General features: G+C 41.6%; 4 protein-coding genes across 9 annotated transcripts in view; 2 read left to right on the top strand and 2 right to left on the bottom strand.

Moving 5' to 3' along the window:
* The first annotated feature begins 49 nt into the window (after positions 1–49).
* Positions 50–2254, top strand: LOC139772051 (pseudouridine-5'-phosphatase-like). 2 transcript variants are annotated; one of them, XM_071705375.1, is made up of 5 exons: positions 50–298; positions 392–508; positions 729–947; positions 1012–1244; positions 1328–2254. In XM_071705375.1, the coding sequence occupies exons 2-5, from the start codon at positions 454–456 to the stop codon at positions 1505–1507; spliced, it is 687 nt and encodes a 228-aa protein (XP_071561476.1). In that variant the 5' UTR covers positions 50–298; positions 392–453; the 3' UTR covers positions 1508–2254. The 2 variants fall into 2 exon arrangements, with proteins under 2 accessions (XP_071561476.1, XP_071561475.1); XM_071705374.1 differs by having other exon boundaries at positions 50–318.
* Nd-b8 (NADH dehydrogenase (ubiquinone) B8 subunit) lies at positions 2163–2848 on the bottom strand. Its single transcript, XM_071705376.1, has 3 exons — positions 2670–2848; positions 2480–2586; positions 2163–2333 (listed from the first exon to the last, which is right to left on the bottom strand). The coding sequence occupies exons 1-3, from the start codon at positions 2750–2752 to the stop codon at positions 2245–2247; spliced, it is 279 nt and encodes a 92-aa protein (XP_071561477.1). The 5' UTR covers positions 2753–2848; the 3' UTR covers positions 2163–2244.
* A 1464-nt stretch (positions 2849–4312) lies between these two features.
* On the top strand, positions 4313–13216 carry LOC139772049 (synaptic vesicle glycoprotein 2C). 2 transcript variants are annotated; one of them, XM_071705370.1, is made up of 11 exons: positions 4313–4550; positions 5236–5587; positions 8363–8431; positions 8541–8702; positions 9244–9406; positions 9492–9613; positions 9758–9996; positions 10070–10248; positions 10564–10859; positions 10994–11281; positions 11507–13216. In XM_071705370.1, exons 2-11 carry the CDS (start codon positions 5551–5553, stop codon positions 11551–11553), a joined length of 1602 nt encoding a protein of 533 aa, XP_071561471.1. In that variant the 5' UTR covers positions 4313–4550; positions 5236–5550; the 3' UTR covers positions 11554–13216. The 2 variants fall into 2 exon arrangements, with proteins under 2 accessions (XP_071561471.1, XP_071561470.1); XM_071705369.1 differs by having other exon boundaries at positions 4313–5123.
* Positions 12829–25132, bottom strand: part of Dad (Daughters against dpp) — a 62266-nt gene continuing 49962 nt past the window's right edge. For all 4 annotated transcript variants that reach the window (XM_071705368.1, XM_071705367.1, XM_071705365.1 and 1 more), the window contains 2 exons: positions 20185–20385; positions 12829–19494 (listed from right to left, as the gene is read on the bottom strand). In XM_071705368.1, coding sequence (XP_071561469.1) covers positions 19136–19494; positions 20185–20385 — 560 coding nt within the window. In that variant the 3' untranslated portion in view covers positions 12829–19135. The remainder of the gene's footprint in view (positions 19495–20184; positions 20386–25132) is intronic.

Below are 25132 nucleotides of genomic sequence, written 5' to 3'. Positions count from 1 at the left end.
CTATAAGTTTTATGTAATCCATGTATTACATAATACAAGTATTTTACATGAATATTTTATATTAGTTATCGAGATAATTGTTGAGTAAATGGCGCGAAACGCGCTCCTCTTTGTTCGATGACTAATTCAGCGGAGGGTTCTTCATCGAAAGGTTTAAGTTTAAAGCGATCACGCGTGGGGCTAATGTCAGAGGGAGAGGGGGACATCTCACATCGGGTATCGCTCAATACCGTATCTATACGAAATCCGGTTGCACAAGCATTAGCAGTGACTAGCTGTCTCATTACGGCACGGAAACGTTAGTGAAACGTGTCATTGGTAACGCATTTTCACGGATAAACTGTTATTTTTGTCGAATAATACAATAATTCCTGTACTTTTTGAAATACAGATCCTTACGGAAACTCCGGCGGATTACCTTGGATAACCTAAGATAATCGACAGCTGCTTAGAATGGGTTTTCATAATGTCACTCATTGCATTTTCGACATGGACGGTTTGTTACTAGGTAAAGACCCTCTCCCTCGGGACTCTCACGAATGATTTTCTATGATTGATTTTTGTATTAATTAAAATTTCATTTATTATGTCACTTTGCCGCTCTGCAACGTGATGATAGATTTTTCAAATTACGTCAATTCCTTTTGGCGGTGACATTGAGATCTTTACAGAAAAATTTTTTTCGTAAACAGGAAGATAATTAATATTAGTTTCTTTGTATTGTATAGATACGGAATCCCTGTATACAATGGCGTACAATTGCGTCACTCAAGAATATGGAAAAACATACAGCTGGGAGCACAAAGCAAAGATTATGGGTTTTAAAAGCGTCGAGGGCCTACGAAAAGTAATAGATATGTTACAGCTGCCGATTACGGTGCAAACGTTTGAAGACAAGCTCGCTCCTATATATCAAGAAGTGTTTCCTGGATGTGATCTTATGCCAGGTAAGTTTTAAGAGATAAAAATGATTTAGCACCGTACCCTGATCGATTTTACTCGCACATTCAGGTGCGGAGAAGTTGCTACAGCATCTTAAGAAACATAATATACCTATCGCACTGGCTACAAGTTCGAGTGAGGACAGCAGCGATTTAAAAACCCAGAAGTGGAAACATCTATTTGACCTGTTCGATCACAAAGTGTATGGTGGTTCCGATCCAGAGGTCGTCAAAGGGAAACCACATCCAGATATATTTTTGATTGCCGCGAAACGTTTCCCTGATAATCCCGATCCTTCAAAGGTTTGTCATACATTCTGATGCATAATTTTATACATATATTTTTCAAGCCAATTCAAGCTATATTTATCTGCCTGTATATATAGTGCCTAGTCTTCGAAGACTCGCCGAACGGAGTGCAGGCTGGTATTGCCGCTAAGATGCAAGTGGTAATGGTGCCGGATCCTCAGCTTCCCGAAGACGTCTTCAAAAACGCTACACTAGTCTTAAACAGTTTGGAAGATTTCAAGCCGGAGGATTTTGGACTACCGCCATTTGCAGCATAAAACTGTATGCCTTAATTTGCGAAAGAGAGTATTAGACGTATTAGATTCAATTTATCGTATAGATAAAGCAGATAATTGTCGGCGAAAAAGAAGCAAAAGCCTGCAGGCAGGTTTTCCCACTGGCGAAGTACTGACTGATGTAAATAGGTTTTTGAAAAAAGAAAAAGAAAAGATGACACGACTATTACGTTCTGGAGATGTATATTTTCACATACAACATAGGAGAGTTATCACTGCCTGAAACCGAAAACTTACATCATACAGTTGGCACATATCGCATACAAGAGATCTCTATGGCATATGTTTATTAATGGTACGAAGTTCCAGTCATCGATATATCTACGTTTATTGGGCGTTAAGTTTCGATGTCGGAACTTATCCTCTGATATTCCTTTTTTACACAATAATTATACTTTTATTTTAAGTTAAAGTGTAAAGCGAATATTCTTAATATATAAAAATTATGGAAAAAAAGTAAATATTTTTTGCAAGAAAATGGCAACTCTGTGCATTTTTCTTGTCAATAATTTTTATAATCAAGTTACAAGTTTATAACCCATATATCTTCGTACAGCACACATTTATATGCATGAAAAAAATTTTCATAGATCAGACAAGATCCAGTGGATTCCCGACAATGCGATCTTCAATCACCTTTCATTCAATTGATACAGCTATTTTATTAAAACACTATACATATTATGATTACACATACTTATTAATATAATAAAGTATATCTATTTTTGAGACGCCAACTCTTGAATCCTCCCAAGTATCTCTTCGGATTTCAGGTTCGACAGAGGCACGCAACGTTCTACGCCGAATTCTGCAAAGTCAACGTCGTTTAGACGAATTTATGAGAATTAAGTGAACGATGACACTTGCGTTGGGACGAAGAGGAGAATGAAAAGCGAGCGATTTGTAAAAACCATCTGACATCGATGGAGATAAAGTGACGATGTTTTTACGTACCGTAACGCGCGTACAGTTTCGGTTCGATCGACGAGCATTCCCTGATCAAAACAGGAAACCTCGGATTATTTTTCTTCAACGATACATATTGCTGCTCGATGAAATCTCTGCAAGGTGCACACACAAAAGTTGATGGGACTGAAATAAATTCGGATCGCAAGATGGAACGTCGTCTCTACGATTTCTTTACCTAACGCCTTGACTAGATTTGGACGTTTGGCAGAGAAGGATCCTCAGCTCTTTCAGGTGTTTTCCAAATTTCACAGAAGCCATCTTCCAATCGTTAAAAACTCGGAAAAATACGGATCGCTCTCATCACAATTCTAAGCCTGTAAAATTTTGTGTTTTGATCAGGTTAAGTTAGAATCCCCGTTGTTATGTCATTGGATTCATGTAGTCGCCACCTGAATCCACTTTTCTCCTCCGGAACCTCGTAACAGATTTTCCAATTTTAACTTGATCGATACGTTGATAAAATAGAAATCACATTTGAAAGGATAAAAATAGAATATGCAAATTTAAAATTCCAAAAATTTCTGCCGTTTTTTAATCATTACTATATTTTCCCGAAATTTTTAAGAGAGTTAAATTTTTAATTTGCAGGAGGCAACTTTACTGACCATTGGTACTTCGCTCTGCGGAAATTAAAATTCTGAAAAATGAACACAATATCAGTAAGAGATTATCAAGTAAGAGATGCCACGTTAAGTAAAAGTTTAAAAATCCTTTTAGAATTATATCGACTTTTGTTTACATTAATTTGTTAAACTATTTTATTTTATACCTATTTTGTTCGTTCAAAATACTTATATACATTTTATACATTCTCTGTCTCCCTTTTATCTTGTTTTCTATACGTACTCATTGCATTGATATTTTTTTTCCTCGTTTGGCTCGCTCCGAGGCTCTTTTACTCGCTCGAGTTAAAGTTTCGATTTGTTCTCTGCGTAAAAAAAAAGTAGAATTAATATATCTATATAATTATAATGTATATAGACGGTTATTATAGATAACGGCAATTGAACATGGATATCGATCCGGTCCTAATTCTCAGGTCAACGGACATACGTCAATTTTTCGCTCTTCAAGGGTTTCTGGTCCCCTTAATGAAAGAAGAACCGCACCCACGGCAAACATTCTTATAATTGCTCGCGTCGCCCCGACTGGCACCTACCGTGTGTATAACGTGCGTACACACCTTCTCGTTGTTGCGAGTCTACAATATACTCGATGATAGGATAGGTAACGTTATCCGTAATAAGATATTCGGGAGACCTCCAGAAATAACATTTTTTTCTTAATCGCAGGTGAAGGCATCGATGACGCAAGGAAGTCTCTTTTCACGCAATTAAGAAATTTACTTATTCAGCTTATGAGCAAAGAACTTATGAACAAAAACAATTTGTTTCATCAGCCAATCTATATTTGACATGTTATTTAACGGAAATAAAGGTATGTATATTTGAAATAATCCTAAATAACCGTTCAATTCTTTTTTCGATCTTCCGTTCCTAGGGTTTTATTATATTAGCATGAATTTAATCCGAAACCTATTGATATGAACTTTTTCACTTCTAAATAATATATAAATATGTATCGAAAACGGAAATATTTATCAAGTATTTATTCAATACATGCGTAATTTATGTCGCACGATTTTTAACGGAAGAGATCGAATGCGAATTCTTATAGAAATGCTAAATTCTACAAATATTCCGAGGAGTCTAAAGCGCGATGTTTAATCGTTATTAGGTACATTTGGCGGAGCGTTCCAGCGGTCAATAATAATGAGGCTCGCTAGGGCATCCCTTTGTGGAAGCTTAGGAGGCGAGGAGCGCGCTCGTGGAAGAAAAACGCCGAGCGCACCGCGCCCTGAGTGAGATCTTGATCGCGAGCACGGTTATTTATAAAATGTTCGCCGTTGATGGCCATTGAGGAGTAGTTATATTCGTCTGCAATTAAAGTAAATATTGTCCGACCGATCACGCGCGGATTGACTTTTCCGCCTGACAGGTTCTCCAACAGCTTTCCGACGCGATGGCAAACTGGGATAACGAGTCAATTAAACAAGGTCTATCGTCCGTCCTGCCAAAAGTGGCTGTTTTGTTGCCACGCATATCTTAATTCTTTGTTGCTACGTGTGATTTACGTCGCGCGCACGCATATGGGGGACCCACGTGAACAGGTGTATCTTTTTAGGGACTTTATTTAGATCGATAATTCATTTAGATTCGAGTTAATGACGCGTGAAAAGAGCTATGAAATTCAAGGGAACAATAGTACATCGACTCGCAATCGAGTGTTAACTGTTAACGTGAAAACATTGTCCCACTTTCTTATCTATTCCAATCTGATTTAAGCGAACCACCTTTTTTATTCCAACAATAATTTAATACAAAATAATAAAAAATTGTATTTAACTTTGAAACTCGATACCAAAATAAGAAGAAAGCCTCAATGTTGCATTCTACATAAATTTCATTTTAATCATGTTTTTACGGCGGTCCACTTAACGTATGTTGTAAATGTCCTCCCAAGAAGTCAAAGAGTTTCCGGGGATTGATCCTTGCAAACGTCAATCGCGAAGAAAAAATTACATGCGTCCGTTAATAGAAAAAGATGATAATTAATAAATAGATATAGTGTAAGTTTGGATTCTTACAAATTTAATAATAATATATGAGAGTTGAGTCACACATGTCGCATTACGCGCTTACGATATTTATAATAGATACTTAATTATCACTGTGACGCAGGTGCATTCACGTGGACTAACGGGGCCCGCGACTCCCAATTGTGCGATCGGGCGCGGTAAAGTGGGGAAGGATTTTCGGATCGCGCCTACCCGCGCGATCGCGTAACGTAATATTTAAAGCGCCGCGACGACGGCACCGATCGATGTGTCGATCCATCGTCGTCGACGAGCGACGGTCTAAGGGAGGCCACCGGCGCGGCGTCTCTGTACCACCCACGATCGACAGTCGCAGATTAGGCTTCCTCGCGACCGAATAGACTTGGTGGCCTGCTTGTTAGCTGCTTCTGGTCCTGGAAATTTTTCAGGGCGCCGCATCATGGCCAGCCGCATCTCCACCGTCTCCCTCTCGATAGGTCAGTCTCGTAATTCAATATATTTTCAGCGGCATTCATCGATCAATGTCTAAGAAGTAATACAATCGAGAGATTTGCATTGTAATCGAGATGAACGTTATGCGCTCTAAATTGATTGAAAATTGATTGAAAATAATGTTTTAAAATCGAAAATTAAAAAACATTTTTCCTTAAAACTATAAAGAGATTTTCGACTAATCTTAGAATTGAGATTAAACTTGGGATGTTTCACCGAGATCCCGTGAGACTTCAATGCGAGGGATGGGACAGGGTTGAGACCTATCTTCCGTCTGTTTTCTCATTTGGCACGAATTCATAAGATGTGTTCGGGTATCGCCAACTGATTTGAGTCTGGTTCTTTAAAATTGATCCGATAATACCGTTTGCCTTTCTGCTTTGTCGCTTCTGCCTGGCGCCAAGTTTTCGGCTTGCTTTTCCACGCAAGCAGAAGAGTAAATATTTTAAAAACTTGGATATTATTTTTAGCAAAAAGTCGCTTTTCAATTTTGCAGCTTTGCAGCTTTTTTTTCATCATCGATCGAACTCTAACACATTTAATCTCGTATTAAGCATACTCCATGAACAATTGACAGATTAATTAGTAACATTATAACCGTTTATTATTTGTATATTTGTACAAATATTATAACGTTTGTCAAGAGCTTGTTTCAAAATACTCCACGTTCACGTCGTAATCATTGTCGCTTTTACGTTTGCATTTTTCCTCTCCTGGAGCGATAAGTGCAATCGGCATTGTAGATTTACACGTGTAAGTTTTCGAGAGAAAAGCGTTAATTATTAAAACAGACTTTAAAAATAGTTCTCACAATTGATGATTCACATCATGGTTCGGTGACAAATTGCCCTCGCCGTTACATCAATTGCGAGCGCAATAGCGAAACAATTCGCACAATTGAATGTAACATTTGTATTGTATTGTGCATCTCAGTGGTACGGTGGGCAACATACTCTACAACAAACCTACGAACGCTGGTCTTGAAAATTTAATAAAAAACAATTTCGCAGACCAATTTGCATTCTATATTTGCAAGATAATCAACGAATTGTGAGAACGGAGCAGAAAGGCGCGGTCCACAAAGGCGCTCTTACGTCAACGCGCCGCAAAGTATCGTTTGCGCGTTTGCATCAAACAATCGGAAAATAACGCTCCTCGCACGTCGAGGCAAACACGATATTGCGCGTGGTTTTATTTCAACAAATACGGATGACGAAATAAAGATGCGAATCCCGCAACAACTTGGTTTAAAGTCGTTACACATTTTCGCGTCTTTATCCAAAGACATCCCGAGATCTTGAGCAAATGCAAGAATCATTAGAACGATATACCGGAAGAATTGTGCGAAAATTTGCTCTAACGTTGATCTACGCAAATTGTCAATTAAAATTTTACGACAACAACGAACTTGGAGATGTTTGAGCAATGACACGGCGCATTTCTCTCGTGTTCGCGGCGTTTAAGTGCTCTTGATGAAATACGTATACGATTCGGCGGGATTTAATAAACTTGTCCGCTGCACGTTTAACAGTCACGTGGTCTCTCATCCCGTTCGCGATATTAACGTACCTTTCCCGACGCGATTTGACAAACTCGTTCGACGTATTTTCAACATTACGCAGCACGTCTCACCCCCGTGATTACGATATCGAAGTGTCGCTCTTAACGCAATTCAGGAAGACTTAATCAGGTCATGCCATGCATATTTAATGATTATCATCGGTATCGCCGCGGCAATTAGCAAGTCGGAAGCAAGCCGCCGTAATCCTGTTAGTCCGCGCAAATCTTATTATCTTCTCCCTCTATTTCAAATTAATATCTCCGCATACACGCGCCTAAGTGACATTGTTTAGAATAGTTTGATAGGAAAATAACTGAATAACGAAAGGAAACCGCCGTTATCGTCACGTACCACGTTGCACAGCCAATCGTGCATTAATTTTCGAAAATTACAGATTATTGTACAATTATAAACAAATCGAAATTTTTTTCTATATGAGAAGAGCGGTCGGCTACTTAAATTGTCCACTCAAAATCATATTGATTTCGGCATGTCGATTAATATAGTAGTTTTAGAATCGCAATTATCACATATGCGTCGTATAAAATAGGTAAATTTTATTTAGCTTCCGAGCGACGACGCGTGCAATAAATCTTTATCGGTCAATATTGCGCTCAATTAATGAAACACGCACTTGTGTAATTTAGTGACTATTAACTAGACTCTATCTATTTACTTAATTCCGATCGGCGTGAGAAAATTGATCCTTTGATACCTTTGTGTTTCCTCCAAGATCGCGTACTGAAAACGCACTTTTATCACGGAGAATTAACGGTTAAATATATCACGTCGTTACGAAACACATTACGCATTGCTTTAATTTCACAATTTTTTTTTATGAAGACGAAGGAACATTTTAGCATGCGTAATCAGTTTACGCGTGCACACGGGCGTGACATATCTCTGAAAATTTTGCCGCTTTATCAAAGAAACGGGACGCAAAGGGATATTCTCGAATGGATGTACGCTTGTTTATAAAACAATCTATTTTCTCCTCGAATCTTGCACGAATTCTCACGTGAATGCTCCCCGTGTACGTGAACAACACGATATAGCCCGAATACGTGTTCACGGAGCGTACCGCAGATATCTCAGGTCTTGTGCGAAGAAAATGCACCTTCAGACGTTTTATCGTTACAAGTATCGTATTGGAGAATGTTTCTTGACGTATGAATTCAGGGGAATTTTTGCCTTTTAGAAAAGGAGACCAAGGATCATGGGGTCAAGGAAGGTACCATGGACTTCGAAAAGGCCATGGAGATATGTGGTAAGTCGTTCTTGTTGTGTAATCGTTAAATAATAATATATAACTAAATAATGTTAGAAATATATTACAGAATAATTGCCCTATTAAAATTTGCTGCAATTGTTCCTAGGAAATGGAAGGTATCAATATACCTGCCTGCTGGTTTGCGGCATAATGTTCATCTGCGTCGGCTGCCAGTATGGAGCAAACGCGTATATCCTGCCGTCAGCCGAATGCGATCTGAATATGAGGTCTGAAGAAAAAGGACTGTTGAACGTCGCCTTTCTCATAGGTAAAATTTTGAGACACACGTCTAAATTACAGAGCACTGTCTAAACTTGTGCACTTATATTCAAGTGCTTTCGAAGTAATTACACATTTTTAAATTCCTATATTCTCAAAACTTGCCTCGATCGGCGTTAAAGTCTCTTTATCTTAACGACGAATTAAGCATCGACTACGCGGGCGAGTTTTTCTGCGGCGGCCCACTCGCGCGGCACACAAAATTACAATTAATCCGCCGTCTTCCACTCGCGCGAATGAAACCTCTCGCTGCTTCTTATCGCCGCGTAGCCGCAATTAAAGTTGGCCAGAAAATATAATTTAAATCGGTGAAATCGAGTGACGATTCTGTCAATAGCAACGTTCAATTCTTGCTATTGTCTGCACTACGAGATATAGCGATCTATACACGGGTATTTAAATTTTGTGCGAGAGCTTCTGATGATCAACATGATAAGATACATCTCTCGAATTTTTGCATATATTTCTCTTAAAATAATATGGATTAATTAAAATGATATATCTAATTCGCGCATGTTTGACCGTTTCAGGTTCGGTGTTCAGCGCTCTTTTCTGGGGAATCTTCGCGGGTGCTTACGGAAGAAGAAATATCCTGCTGCTAAATCTCTTCACCGACAGCATCGTTACACTAATCGCGAGTTTCGCGCCAAATTTCAAACTGCTGCTAGTGTTCCGAGTCATAAGCGGATTCTTGTAAGTATACAAGTGATGAAGCGGCGAGTGTGCTACATGTCGTTATAATCGTGCCTTCGATGTGATTTTTTGGGGCTCTTTTTAGGATGGGCGGGCCCGGTTCCTTGGTGTACACGTACCTCGGCGAGTTTCACGCGGAAAGGTACAGAGCGAAGAGCATCTGCTTCCTGGGCTTTTTCTTCACTCTCGCTTGGTTAATATTGCCCGGTAATGACTCCCTCTTTTTACATAATAAATACGAAACTCAGAACTGTACTGCTTCTTTAGAGAATGAGCTAAACAATCAAATGTACTACAACGCTAAGACGTGTAGGCTACCACAATACTAACTTATTGACTCGTTTCATCCAGGTTTAGCGTGGATAATCATACCGTTGCCGATATCCTTCGATTTCTACGGCTTCCGGTACAATTCCTGGAGATTGTTCCTTGGCTCTTTAAGTCTGCCAATTTTCGCTATTGCTGTAATAACTCTAACGTATCCGGAGAGTCCGAAATTTCTGGTGTCGCAAGGCAAAACTGACGAGGCGCTCGCGATTCTTCGAACGATCTACGCGGTGAACACCGGACGCGATGAAAGCGAGTTTCCGGTAAGTACCGAAAAGTAATTTTTATTTTTTAAATGACATCGTCAGATTCGGTTAATTAATGCGACTTACCTAGGTAAAGGAACTTCTCTCCGATGCCGTGTTCGAAATAGAGAAGGACAAGGCACCGTCTTCGTCGGATGTGCTAACGGAATTGCTGAAAAATATTTGGTGGCAATTGCGCACCATTGCATCGCCACCACTCTTCAAGTACGCTTTACTCTTGTGGACGATTTATTTCACCAATATGTTCGGGTAAGTGTCTCTCTAATTTTCTAGCTTTCGAAAGACTCGTACCTTCAATTTAATATTCTATATTCAATTTAGTACATATATTCTGTTTAAAAAGTATTTAAAAAGAGAATTGTGCGATTTCGTACAACATTTTTTAGCAAAAAGAATTTCTATATATTAAACATACATTTCTCTTCCTTATTTTTATCACAATGTTACATATAATTAAGAATTTAACTGTTAATATAAATAAAGTACTGTTTAGTAAAAATTATATTTTATATATGTCGCTAATATAAAAAGTATTTTTCTATCTTTTTCATCGACTGTTTTTAGGTACTACGCCTTTAATCTCTGGCAACCGGAATTGTTCAATCGCTTCGAGAATTATCACCAATCGCATCCGAATGCGTCCGTGACAGTCTGCGAGTTGATACACGACATGCAGACGTTAAATCGCACTGTTACGGAGAAACCGTTCCTCGTTTTGACGAACGGAGTCACTACGGAGTGCAAGCCGCACATAGATCAACGGGTGTTCATTAACTCTCTGACGATCAACGCCGTTTGCCTGTTAGGCAATGTCGCTTCTGGCTATCTAGCAAATCGAGTTGATCGTCGAACAATGCCAGGTAAAAACAGAGACAACAATTTTTTTTAATAATACTGCAGCTCGTTAAATATACGCTTGGGTCTAAAATTATCCCAATTTTTTCCTTTATCTTTTTTTTAAACAAAAATAAAATTTTTTACTTCTTTCCTCCAGTGACCACGATGCTGGTGGCTGGCGTCGCCAGCCTCGGTATGTACTTCGTGAAATCCTCGCTGCAGATCCTTATAACCGCGTGCATATTCTCCCTGATGGCGGCCACGGCGAATTTCGTGATTAGCAGCGTTGCGGTCGACGTCTTCCCTACGCACGTGTCCGCCGCCGCGGTGTGCATGATGGTGTGCTTGGGAAGGTTCGGCGCGGTGACGAGTAATCTGGCGTTCGGCATGCTGCTGGATCTCAGCTGCGAGATCCCGATATTCCTGGTGACCGGTATCACCATAAGTGAGTATAATGAAATCTCGAAAAACTTTGATGGCACCAATATAATAAAATCAACGTTGTATCGCCCGAAGAGTCATCTTGATCTTTTTATTGCTGGAATTTACTGAATAACTTTTCTAAAACTTGGATCTAACGGAATAAAGTTAATTTAGGAATTTTAATGCTCAAATAAAAGAAAAAAATCCGCGGAGAGATACAAAAAAATGAATAATTGATCGTTTTCAGTTGGCTCGATGTTGTGCTTCCTGATACCGAGCAAAGAAAAGAAGTGAAGTGTCGACGCTCGAGGAAGAGACCGACGTGTTAAATGTAAGAAGCGAACAATCTGAAGTGTCGAACGAAGTGTTTTTTTGGTGTTATTCTTTCACCAGATGCGAGGTTCATGTAGTCTAGATTTAGAATACGTGTGAGAGTGACTATACCGATCTGTAAATAATAATTGTAAGCATCGATCGACAAGTTCTCGGTTTCTTTGCTCTCGCACAAAAATCTATGTGCCTTTCATAACCAAAACGTTCAGTGAAATCACACGATGCTCAATGACATATTTCCAAGTAACTTACTCCGAGAAATAACATTTTTTTTCTCGATACTCGTTTGTATAGTTACTAGGAATTAAATGACGAAACCATTTCCTTATCAGTCATTAACTTAATATCGGCTCGTCAATGACGATCTGATTTCACTGATCGGTGATACATTCCATATCGTTTTATTACGATCTGACATCGTGCGCTTATCGACCAGGTCGTTTGTAAATAACTGTTTCAATATTTATTAACTCGTATTGCATATGCATGTGGCATGTAATACGTCGCGGACGCCACGCAACGAGGCATCCGATGTAACGAGCGATTCTACGTCGCGATAATGTACATGTTAGAAATAAAATTGTATGACAAAGGGAAAAAGCAATTTTAATCGTCGGTCGCTGTATCACGTACGAAAAAAGGGGCGCGACAACCATCTGGGGTGCAACCTTGCCGTTGCATATCGACCGAAGAAGGTGGGACGAACTGACGCATAGCAAATACGCACTAATCATCGCGCGGCGAATGGAAAATACTTATCTGCCATCTCCTAAGCGAGACGGATTAAATATCGTTTCCTGGTAAGCCCCGCAGGAGTTTTAGGATTTAATCACCCGATGTTTACGGCGTACCTATCATAAAGCGTGCGTTAAAACGCGTCGCCGACGGTGTATTTTGCCATAAATACTGTTCCACCATTCAGAAGGTCTATTATCGTCGTCACGTTGTGTCGGTATTAAATTATTTTCTCACCCGGTTAACATCTTCTTAAAAAGCTTTTTTTATCAAGTGTTTTTTTACGGCAAAAATTATCGAATTAAATTCCTCTTGCGAAAACGTTACACGCTATTCACAGTTGCTTTTCGCTGGGAAGAAATTAGAATATAATTTGTGTCGTGTAATAAATAATATAATGATATCACTATGTTGCATTGATATATATAATAATGAGATTATTACTAAAGAGATTTACAGGACGCATGGTGTTGGTGATTGGGTGATTAACAACACGTGAGATACAAATTTGCAATTTCGTATATTTGTTTTATTTCTTTTTCGTAAAAATGAGTGGAGAGAACTTCCTTGATCTTCGATACACGATCACATTCGCTCAGTAAGCGTGTTACCTCGTCTCGGAATCGAATATAATGATATTGAAAATAATATATTGTGAGTTCTCGGGAGTTACCTAATAATATCGTTATTTCGTTACGCTATTTCGCACTTACTCTCGGTATCTGCTTTTCTTTATTATTATTCGTTACTACCATTCGTTATTACTATTATCGTCGTCGGCAAACGACGTAATACATAATATATACATAGTATGTATAATATATATGCGTATGCGCGCGCGTGCGTACACACCTTATATGTACAATATATACAGCAGCGTTTATTTCGATTCTTCGTTGTGCACTCCTTCCGTACTGATTACACGTATAATATATATATATATATATGTATCTATATATATTTTTCTTTGTTGCGTATATCTTATTGCGCGTGATTCGAAAATGAGGAATCGCGGTGTCCGATCAAAAGCTCTTTCATCCGTCGGTGAATATTAAAGCGAAACAACGGTCTCCGCTCGTCGTGTGACTCGATTACTAATAAGTCAGAAATCATATAAAAAATTCATCGACGAGTTTGTGACGTCGATTTCTAGCGGAAGTCGATCGATCCTCGAAGCGCCAAGAAACGATCAACATCGTCCACCGTGAAGAACGAATTCTTTTATCAATTTCGCGAGATTACGGAGATTTGAGGCGCGCGTCCGCGATCGGGAAAAATAATCTACGTCATTCGTGTTGTAAAGCGCGTCTTTCTATTTCCCAACTATTTGAACTTTCGAAAAGCACAATATCTCGTGGTAAGGCACTATTTGTTTATTCATTATATTCTAACGGGCGTAGAGTGTACCCCGTAGAACGTAGGACACGGCAGAAATCGTCGAAATTCATCTAAATATGTCAAAATCTGTTCTCTTTTTTTAAATCAAAATTCAGTCCAGCCGGTACACATCGTTAATTTAGGATGCAGAAAAAGAGAGAGGATCAACGAGTTTGTGGAAGGAGCAAAGATACGAGCAGAGGGCCTCCTCTTGCTTCTTCTTCTTTTCTTTTTTTTTAAGACAGGCAGTAATACCGTACCGATGCTGACAAAGCGCTTACAGTACTTATCCATAACGGTAGTATTTACCGATACGCGCGTGATTACCGCTAATTGTCTCTCTCGTTCTAAACACTAATTAAATGTAACAATGAACGGCTATATAAAGGCACTATGTTTCACAGACGTAGGGTCCTTTTATAGGGAAATCAGCTGCCTTCATTCGTTCGTATGCGCGATTTTTTTTACCTTTGGCTCGTTCGTTCGTTCTGCTTCCGTCCCCGAATATTCTCCAAGAGAGAAAAAGAAAAGACAAACACCGGCAACCTTCGCCTGCTTTATTGTCACGTATTTATTTTCTCTCCCCGCGCGATAAAAAGTTTTTATCGAACTCGAATCGCGATGATAAACCGTCAATTAACGCGAGACTGGCGACTCGAAGGCATCTAATCTCGCTAACGAGGAACTTTCGTATTGCATGTCTATGGGCTTAAAGATTTATTTTAAACCTAGCCCACAGACAGAGACGTGGAGTGGTCGGTCGGCCGATAGCAGATTTCATGAGTTAGTAGACGCTAGAAAACGGGGCTCTAATTGTCGTTCGGTCGTTAACATTAGTGTTATTACTCTCTCGTTATTACTACTACTGGATAATGGCACGTCGCGTCGCCCGAGAGAAACGGTAACTCGTCGGACAAGTGGCCGGGCTCTTTTATCGGCGAAAGCCAATCGTTCCGTTTGAGATAAATCTCGCAAACGGACAGGCGTAAGAATAAATTATTCTTAATCGGAAAGCTCAGTCTTGCTTGACGCGCCTCACATAAACAGTCATTTGCCGACGTAACAATCCCCCTCGTCACGAGACAAAGGCAATGTCGTGTTAATCCGTATTAGATACGGATTAACTTTTTATATTAAAAAAAGACATCGGATGAAAAATGCCTTGTGAAGTAAAAAAAAAATATTGACAAAACGTATTTGGAAATAAGAAAATATGTACGAACATTCATTTTTAGACGAAAAGATTTGCTATTGGAAATCAAAGAAAATAAAGGGCAGAACGTCAGGACTAAGTAAATAAAAGATGGAAAAAGCGGATTGTGTAAAAACAAGGACGAAATGGCGAAGCGCGAAGGAAACGTGAAAGGAAAAAGAACGCAAAACGAAGAGGTAGAGTGAAAGAAGACAATCCATGCATTAGATGAATCTATGTTTCAGTCGAAATGCAAAAACGTTCCACGCAGTATTACGAATGTACACAACAGATGTATTTAGTCTTTCTTATTTGGAAAAAAAAATCTTCGTCGACGTATATTACATTATTCGCATTCTGAGCTTTCTTTCTTTTCACACTAGATCCAGATGTAGGCTCGTACTTTCGATAAATTTTACGACTACAAAAATTCACGAAAATCATCGGAGAAACCTCAGAGATTTCTCTCCGCACTTTATATTATGTACAGATACAATCTACAAGTAACACTTTTGTATTTACGGACATTCCGAAAAAGACGAAAGGCAGAGCAGTATGAAGAATGTCGGCGAGATTGAACAGCGATACAGAAAAACATAATTATAACGATAGCGTTCTATCATATGTAAAAATCATTACCATCCAAACAGACGGGAAACGAAACTCCGCAAGATTTTAATTCGCACAAAAGTTTCGGCAGACAAAAAAGAATACCACAAAATAAACGCGGTACTTACTTTCTCGCCTCTTTCTCCGGCAAGTCATTAAACAGATTTATTATTGCGAGTTCGCTATTGGGCTTTCTGTGAGCGTAGATCTGCTTTTTCTCCTTCAAAATTTCGCAATTTTTTTTTCGGGAAGAGGGAGATTTATATTACACGATTTTTCACATTTTCGCGATCGTTTCTCTCTTGAAATTCTCGAAACAGAGGAGAAATCGCTCTCGCATTTATTGCGACGAGGCATGTCGCAGAGGGAGAAGCCCGGGACGTCCCCCGTAGCGGTATTTACGTCGTAGGACTGTCCTACCATTAATTTTAGAGTGCGCCTTCGTAAGTTCCTTTTTGTTTCTAACGCGCGACGGCTCTCTTTTGGATGCTTGAGCGCGATAAAACGAGCACAAAGAGGTACAAATATGAATCATTACGTATTTCGTATGCCTACGACGTATTATGCGCCGCAGCTGATCTGCGAATCGACACGAATTACGTTCATTATCATTAAACCGACTCCTCGAATCGTATTACATTTCTTGTCAATTAATTCACTATTTCCTTGTCATTTCTAAATTATCTCTTATCACATTTGTACGGTCGTTTTTCCGAATTATTGCGAATTTAACGTTAGCAGAAGTACGAATGTAAGGACGCGAGTGTCGTTGACGAATATTGGTACCTCGAGCTCAAGACGGTGTAATGTCGGGACAAGTTTAAATTACATGTAATCGGATTCCCTCGAGGATACGGGCGACGTGTCTCGTAAATCGTCAAATGCCGTCTTAACGCGTCGCACGGACGTGACGGACAGAGGCACGTGATGCCGTTTCAAACGCGTTCCAAAGGCGGTGCGCGCGTTCTTAATTGCGGCGCAAGGGGCGAATGGATGGGCCTCGACCACAACAACGTATTGGGGAATGCGGGGATAAGGGACTACAAAAAGCAAGTCAAAATCGCCCAAAGTGAACAATCTGCCGGCGGACGTCCTCTCGTTACAATTATTTTCGCCGATGATCCAACCCGACTGTCGCTCTCTCTCGCTCTCTCTCTTCTCTCTCTCTCTCTCTCTCTCTCTCTCTCTCTCTCTCTCTCTCTCTCTCTCTCTCTCTCTCTCTCTCTCTCTCTCTCTCTCATTCTTTCTCTCTCTCTCTCACTCTTTCTTTCTCTCCCTCTCACGCTACAGTTAGCTACCTATGAACATCTTTTTGTATACGTCTCTATATACATATCAATATATAACATTTAAGCGGCGTATACGCATCACAATATATCGTTTCTCGTAGCTCTCAATCCGTTCAATCGTTATTACAAAGTAACGGCCACTTTTACGTCCGATAAAAGCGGTAGTACGAAAGTAAACTAATGGTCGAAAAAACTTACGGATCGATCAGTCGATTTGTATATATGTATACGTGTGCATGTGTTTTTTCTTTTATGTACGCGTGTACGTGTACGCGCGTGAATGAATGAATACGTATGACTGGTACACGTTTACATTTGTATGCACTTAAACACATTGTTCTGAACACTGTGTACGCTCTTTCCCTCTTTTAAAGTTTATTCGTACATCTACAGAGTATGTAAAAAAAAAAACGTCCGCATATATGTGTGCATCCCGTGTACAATCATCTTCTTCGAGGAAGGATTCTGCGCATCGGAAACCGGAGGCATGCATAGCGTTCAGAAAAGCGTTCAGAAGAAAATAAGAAGTAACGCAGAAGCCATCCTTCATCTCGGTCGAAACGTTTCGACGACTAGCGCGGCTAGGCCGAGAGATGATCCTCGCGAAATTAACGATACCCGTTCTCCTCATTTCCGATACGCAGAATATCTTCCGTTAATTAACCGTTATACGCTAACATATCCCTCTCTCTCTCTTTGCTGTCTCGCTTGCTTCGCAACCGTAAAAAAAGGAAGAAAGAAAAGATTCGCATCAAACTCTTATCACAGTACATCGTATTACTGTAGTACAAAGCTCCAGATGAGGAGGCGGCATCATATATATATTTTTTTCTTTTTTTCGTGCGAAACGAGCTTGGCACGTGGTGCACTTTTGTTTCCCGAGAGTACGCGCTGCACCAAGGAGGGAAGCTGGGAAGGCACAGTGTATGTACATATACTATACGTATGTACAGCACCGAACGACGATCGGAGATAACACACCCCGGGACTCGTGGCACGTCAAACGCTTTCGGTTTTAGACCGATCGCGCGACTATTCGATTCAGTACTGTCCCTTCGCGACGTAGGACTCGCCATAGAACTTATGCTACTGCGGCGGGGGTACGATTCTCAAATTGAAATTAATAAATGATAAATTTAGCTCGATTATAAAAATCTTATTTGGTAAAAATCAGTTCATAAATAAAAATGTGTCAGTTAATATTTATATTATTACGTTATTCCGTTTGTTTTCTATATTTTTAACATTTTTAAAATATCTTAAAGGATTTGCAATCTGTACGAAACTTGTAAAGAAGACTGCACAATTAATTTAAATAAATTAAACTCGCATGATTATTTCTACAAAGTTCTTTGTCTTTAACGTTTCAAACGTTAATTTATCTCTTTCTCTCTCTCAATAACATAAGTTCTACGAAATGTAACGGGTATGCGGATAAGTTTATGATAAGTTTGTAACTTACCAAAAATTAGCACAGCTGGATGTTCTATTACTTTTTGCGCTAATCTTCTTTAAATTGTCCGTCGTTAAATACCGATGAATCACGGCTGTTCTTTAAAGTTTTTCGAACGACTGACAAAAATGAAAACAATAATCCGAAAAATTCTTTTCAAAGATCAATGGAGTAGGTGTGCTCTCTATCTATCCTCTCTGTTCTGTCGATGTTACTCTTTATTTCATGTTTACGAGACTAAGAATTTTCCCTGCCATGCTGAATTCAGAATCTACGCACGCAAATTCGCGAGCCGGCGCGCGTAGACCGTAAAAGCAAGTGACTAGACCTACCGGAAGCTCGACTCTCTCCGCTTCCTCCGTCGGAAATTCTCACATGAATCTCGAGAATAGCATCGATGCATAACCGATCAGAGAATATAAAAAAAAAAGGGAGAGAACTCTACGAATCAAACGCACGCTCTTCGTAAGGATCCCAAGTCCCATTCGTGTGAGTCTCGATGTGAATCTCTCCGTTCGTACGCGCTCGATGAACACGCTCGCGAACGATCTCCGATCGTTCTACTGACGAAAACGGAACGCGACGTCTCCTAAACGTATTACTTCGACGGCGTGTACTTTGGTAAGACTGCTGGGGTTGTTGGGGCGACCCTGGCACGCGTGCCGCTGGGGATCGCCCCCCGGCGCACACACACGTGTTCTTTTTAATTTTATTAACACAGCTCTCGCTAGGACGGAGCTAAAGGCCACGGTCACCGTGTATCATTATCACCGATCCTCCCCGGGAACAACGACGGCAACGATGACGATGACGACGAGGAGGAGCAAGAGGCGCGAGTTGAGGACGAGACTTGACGATGCTTTTCGGCCCGGTCAGCCTTGGGGATGATCACCTGCACGGCGCCAGGAGCACCTCGAGCCAGCACGGGCAGGAAGTGACTTCCTGCCGCGAATACTTGGGTCCCCAGCCCTTGGCGAAGCTGATGCGGACGGAGTTTATGTCGACGGGGCCGGAGGCGGTGAAGCCGGCGGCCTGACCGCCGCCGCCGCCGCCGCCGCAGCCGCCGCCGTATGGAAGCTGCAGGATCTTGGCGCGGTCGAAGATGTTGAGACAGGAACCCGGCGGCACCCGGTAAACCAGCAGCGTCCTCGATTCCGGGTCGTCCAGAGTGGGCGAGTTCACGAAGATCGGGCTCTCCGACCGATTGTACGCCCATACGCCGTCCGCTTCTTGGCTGAGCGTTAATCCTGCGACAAAAAGATGAGGATTCCCTTATCAATCAACGTTCTGGGATCTTCACGAACTTCGTACTATCGTGTGTACTAATTGTAAGTATGGATATAAAACACTTTAATTCTTCATCGCACAATCTATATTTATAATAAAAATATTTTCAGAGAAAACCAGTATTAGTTCACATCTACGAAATTAATTTAATTAATTTTTTATCATCCTGTTATAGCCATCTGCTATACCGAAAATTGATATTTTATCTCAATTTATAAGAAGAGAAATCTTTATCTTGAAAAGAGGAAATAGCACGTGCACTTTTTCACGATACAATATTATTGTCTCATATCTTATACGATTATTACAAAAAAAGCATCTATAAATTAAATTGTATTATAATCGACTGTATAAATTTCCTTTTCGTAATAAAATCGAGAATTCTACATGTGAGAAAAAGAGTTAAAGAGCACTAAATAAATCTTTCTTCGGAGTATTTTTTAAATAAATAATGACTTTCTGGACTTTCCCATCGAGAAAGGGAAGAAGAAGAACCCAGAGAAGGGCTTTTACATCAGATGTGCATAAATGCAAAGTTGTTAAAAGCACTTAAGGATTAATGGGACAAAGTTTTTAAAACAAAACAAAAAATAAGAATCCAAGCACGTTCTACAAAACGGATATGGATAGATTTTTGCGGAAGGACTTACCGAGGCCGATTTTGCTACGCGTACGCTGGACCGCGGGCGACGCATTGTGATTCTCGGCCAGAGTCGCCAGGCAGAGGCCATCGCCGTCGTGAAGAGAATCGAAGACGTTCACCGTCGACGGTTCCACGGGATACAGACGACCGACTCGACCGCCTAGTTCCCAGTACGCCAGGGTGCACCATTCCCTCTGTCCTGTCTCACCTGCGAACGTCAGAAAAAAATAGTTTATTAAGGCGTGAAGATTGTTAATCTGCATCGTGCGTCGCTATTGCTCGATTATGAATGATATTACATCGTTTACGTTTACGACACGTTAATGCGCTTGTTTCAACGCTGCCTCTTGCGGTTCTACACACGTGCTGGCCATTCGCGAATTAAAAGGCCGCAAAGGATACAATTATGTGTACAGTCAAGTATATTTAAATCCTTCTTTCCAAAATATACGATCGAGTTATGTTAAATAAATACGCGAGACAGTATAAGCATATTACGCACTAAAACATACATAAAATATAAGAAGATGACAAATCTTCAAATATTTTGCGAAAGATTGTGATCTTTTGAAAGTTTATTCGTTCTTGTTAATCCTTTGCGGTCGTAGCATGCCGATACATAGGTATTGGTCGGAATTACTTTGAAGGGAACGACGCAGCGTTTATGTCTAGCCTGGTCAAAAATACAATAGATACCGAGATCTCCAGCGTTGTAGATGTAGGATATTATTGTTGTTAGTTACTGCGCGTGGGAAAAACCTAAAGACTTCACGCTCTTCCAGCTTATCTCATCGTCCGTCGTTCAGAAATCGCCCTTTTTTCTGCACTGTCACGCGTGTAAATAAACGATCGCCTCATGTGTCGGGCCGCTTTACGTTCAGAAAACGCATTATTATGCGATATTTATCGGATTATTATCGGATACAGTACAAATAGCGAGAAAAAAAGATCAAGCCATTGTAGTTCCTTCGTTTAATCACATTCGGCGAAAGTAATCGTCGAGACGCACCAATTTTCCGAATTGTTTATCTGCCGGATGCCGGCGAGACGATCCCCTTTCGGGATCCTTTGTTAACGAGTGGTCTTTTCCGGTAAAGAGGTTTACTGCGGGGAGTAGCTGCGGGCGACGTTACAAAGGAACGCCGGCAAATCCCACGGCTTTTCGTCGTTACGGCGTCTCCGGCGGCGTCGTCGCCGCCTGGGACCGGCGCCAGGATCCCGCAGGCCGGACGTAGCGGCCGAGCAAAATAAGAATTCAAACGGAGGAAGACACAAGGTGCACCGCATGATGGTGCAATATCGAGGGCGCCCGATTTGTTTCGAGCTCAGAATACAACGACACGAGACGGTTGCGGATTAATGTTAACACGCGATGTTAACATCTTGGCACGTATTGGTCGGCGTTACGGTCGCAGTATAATTTCCACTATTTTTATCAATTTTAACACCTAACCCTCCGTCTGTATACGTGGATATCTGCTCGTAACTGCAAGCCTGCCAGAAAATATTAAATAAACGATGATTATCAAAATGACTGTCAAATCGTCAACTACAATGTAGACAGATGTTTTGTGAATTTTTTCAGATTTTTCTAAATACTTTAAGGTAAGGGAAAATAACGTCAAACGTGACAGACGTACACACTCCAACGGTGCAAAAAAAACGTATACAGACGGAGGGTTAATATTCATTCGATATTTAATAATTACTTTCGCCTCTATCTATAAACATTTAATATCATCTTCAGTTTTATTCTCATCGATATTTGGTATTTAATATTGTATTTCTTTGTATTTACTTAATATTTAATAACATTTAATATATTGTAGATATTTTAATATTGCAGGTGACGTTACGTTGCATAAAATGAAATGTAAACCGAGGTCCATTTTAACCCTCTATATAATTTTTCTTCTGTATTTTTCAAGTTTTATTTCACTTTCTCGCCACAATTTAGCGCAGCATCTTATTTCAAATATTACAAATCATTTTTTACAATAAAAAGTTAAAAAATTGTAAATTAATTAGTTTTATCCGAAGCTTAATATTTGCTAGTTTCACGTTACATAATTTTTTTAGACGAGAAAAAAATTGAGTTATAGATGATTAAATTTATATAGAGAATAGAGAAACCATTACAAATCGCGGTGTCAATAATTTTTAATACACGCTATAGAGTTTTATATATAATATTTTTATTAATATGATATTTGTAAATTGAGGTTTGTTATAAATTATTTAGAATGATGAACGTGCAAAATGATCATCAATTCGTGTTAGTGCGATTTCTCGTGCGCAATATTCGCGCAATTATGGAAAAATTAAATATTAATTAAATATTTCGACGTCAATCCCTAGCTCCCTTCTTCCACCGACGCTCCAACGCGTCGCGACGCTTCAATATCGCGCGACGCGCTTCCGAGCGGGCAATTACGCGTCACCTAGCGCGCAGCCGTCGAAGACGATCTCGCACGTTTCGCGATCGCTTGCCGATGATCGGTAACGCGATCGACGACGACCGGAGAGCCCCGAGGAGTTCCTCAACGAGATGATTGAGAGCCCAGAAAATCCGGCGGATCGAAAGAGCCTCGGTCGCGCGAGAGCGCACGAAAACGTGCGACGCGACCGAAAACAGCCTTATCGCGGCTGCAATAAACATCGTTCGATCTCGAGGCCCCGCTCCGGAGTCCGGACATCTCGGGGTTTGGCTCGGCTCGGCTTTGGCTCTCTCTCCGCGCTCGGCTTCGCGACGAGAGCTGGCTGGCGACGAGTGTGTGCGCGCCGCGCGCCGCGCGCCGCGGCGTCACGCACGAGAAAGAGAAAGATGGGGCGCAGGCGGCAGCGGCGACGACGGACGGCGGCGGGGAATCGGAGAGGCCCCTTGCTTCCACCACAGATAAAAATAGATATTACGAGTTTACCGCGGCGCCAAGATTGCGGGGTATCGCGACGATTACGTCATCGGTAGTAGCGCGAGTGGTTGGAGCAAGGACGCCTGTCGCGTCGCCCGCCGTCGCCAACGTCGTCGTCGTCGTCGTCGTCGACGTTCGACGTCGTCGTCGCCGTCGAATTTTCATGTTTATCTGCGATCGTCTGCGGTCTCTTAGCAGTTTCTGGCCGCCGACCGACCGTCGTCGCCGCGCCGCGTCGCGCGTTTTATTCCCCATCGAGTTATCGCACCCGCGGACCAGAAGCGCGAAATCAACCGCGAGGTAGATACGCCGGATATACAGGGTGTCCCGAGAGGCAACTGCCGCTACTTGAGATTGTCCGGGTGTTAGGGGATCGAAAAGAATGTTCGCTATTGTTTCCGACGTTGAGGCACACCGGAAGTTCGGCTCCAAGTGATCTACTAAAGTCAGGCGGGAGAAGATTTCGCGAGTTTCGAGTGCGTAGAAGCGGACGATTTTAATTCAATATTGCGGAGCGTATTAAATCTGTTTGCTCGTTGAATTCTCGGATGTTGGAGTAAAAGCGCTTCTCGACCCGCGAGGATCGCGAGAGGGGATAAATCATGGGGAGGAAGCGAGCGCAAGAATCGCGAGGTGCACACGCAGCGCGCGCGGCTCGCGATGCGATACAATAAACGCAGTCACGAAATGTGGGACACACACCAGCGCGGCGCGGCGCGGCGGTGCGGCCGCGTGTGTGGCTCGGAAAATTGGAAGCAGACCGAAAGCCCTGTAATAAAGCAATTCTGTCGGTTCTCTGAAGATCACGATAAAGAAGCAATTACGGAATTGACTGCAGCTTGCCGCGGCGCTCTTAAGTGTCCTCATTTCTCTATATCGAGAGAGGGAGGGAGAGAGACGGACGTATTATTTCACGTTTCTGGCTCTCTCAGCCAGACGTATGTCCGCGAGTCTTTTATTTTCGTAATCGCTCACGTTTCCAAGGATCTCGGCACGATTTAAGAAAAACCCCAATGAAACGGTGCCGGCGACGACCGCGACGGCGAGAATTATTCGCCGTCCTTTGCGCTGTCGAAGAGAGAGAAAGAGAGAGATAGCTCCAATTCGCTAAATTCTTCCAACCGCGCATGATGCCGATTCCACGCGAGAACATAAACTTTTGTAAAGACGCGTTAATATTTGACATTAATATGAGTCACGTCTCGTTTATCAGCGAATTAAATTCTGACTCGACGAAAGAGACATCTCCCATTTTCATCTCCTTGTCCTTATTTCTTTCTTAATAAACCATAATTTTTTAGCAACGCTCGAGTTGACGTCGGCGCTGCAATAAAATAACAAGATGTAAACCCTCGGCGATCGGAAAGGATCCGTCTAATGGGTAGCGCGGAGCGCGGAGTCGGTCGCGGAGATATTTATCGTTTGCAGCGTACGCAGATCTCGAGTGTCGACCTTCCCAGCCGCATACCGATCGCTCCGCGCGGAGCGATACGGGCAAGGTGTTTGCACGGGAGCGTGTGTAAACACGGATGGGAGAAAAATAACGCGCGCCGTCCCCGAGACACGCGACAGCGTCGGCTAAAGTGTCTGGAGTTTCGTTTGGAATGCGATACCATCGCTGCTGCTGTTGCTGCTGCTGCTGCTGCTGCAGTTGCTACCGCCCCGTCTCGCCGCGCCGCTCCGACGGAACGCGTATGTATACGTCCCGTAAGATAAGGCACCGCTAATCCGCGGATATAAAATCGACCAAGTGCATCGCGAAAGGGAGAAAAGGGGGGTTTATGTATCAAGGAACGTGATCGAGATAAGACGCTCGCGAAAGACGCTGTCGTCCGCCGCGGAGTCGATCGGTCAATTTATTCACGGGGGCGAGAAACGAGTCGTATATAGAAAAGTTCCGCTTGCAGCTCGTTTATTCTAACGAATTTGTATCGTCTCGCGAGATAATCGCTCCGAATTGTCCGGCGTCGAGGTGACGCGGGTGGCGTCGCGACGCGCGGGAATAAATTCAGATCGCTAGAAAAAGAAGCGTCTAGCGGGGCA

The sequence above is a fragment of the Temnothorax nylanderi genome, unplaced genomic scaffold, assembly GCF_030848795.1.
Source record: "Temnothorax nylanderi isolate EJ_2023f unplaced genomic scaffold, tnyl_v1.0 TNYL_tig0046_pilon, whole genome shotgun sequence".
Lineage (NCBI taxonomy): Eukaryota > Metazoa > Arthropoda > Insecta > Hymenoptera > Formicidae > Temnothorax > Temnothorax nylanderi.
The sequence above is the reverse complement of the archived record's forward strand: the minus strand, read 5'-3'. Positions and strand labels throughout refer to the sequence as shown.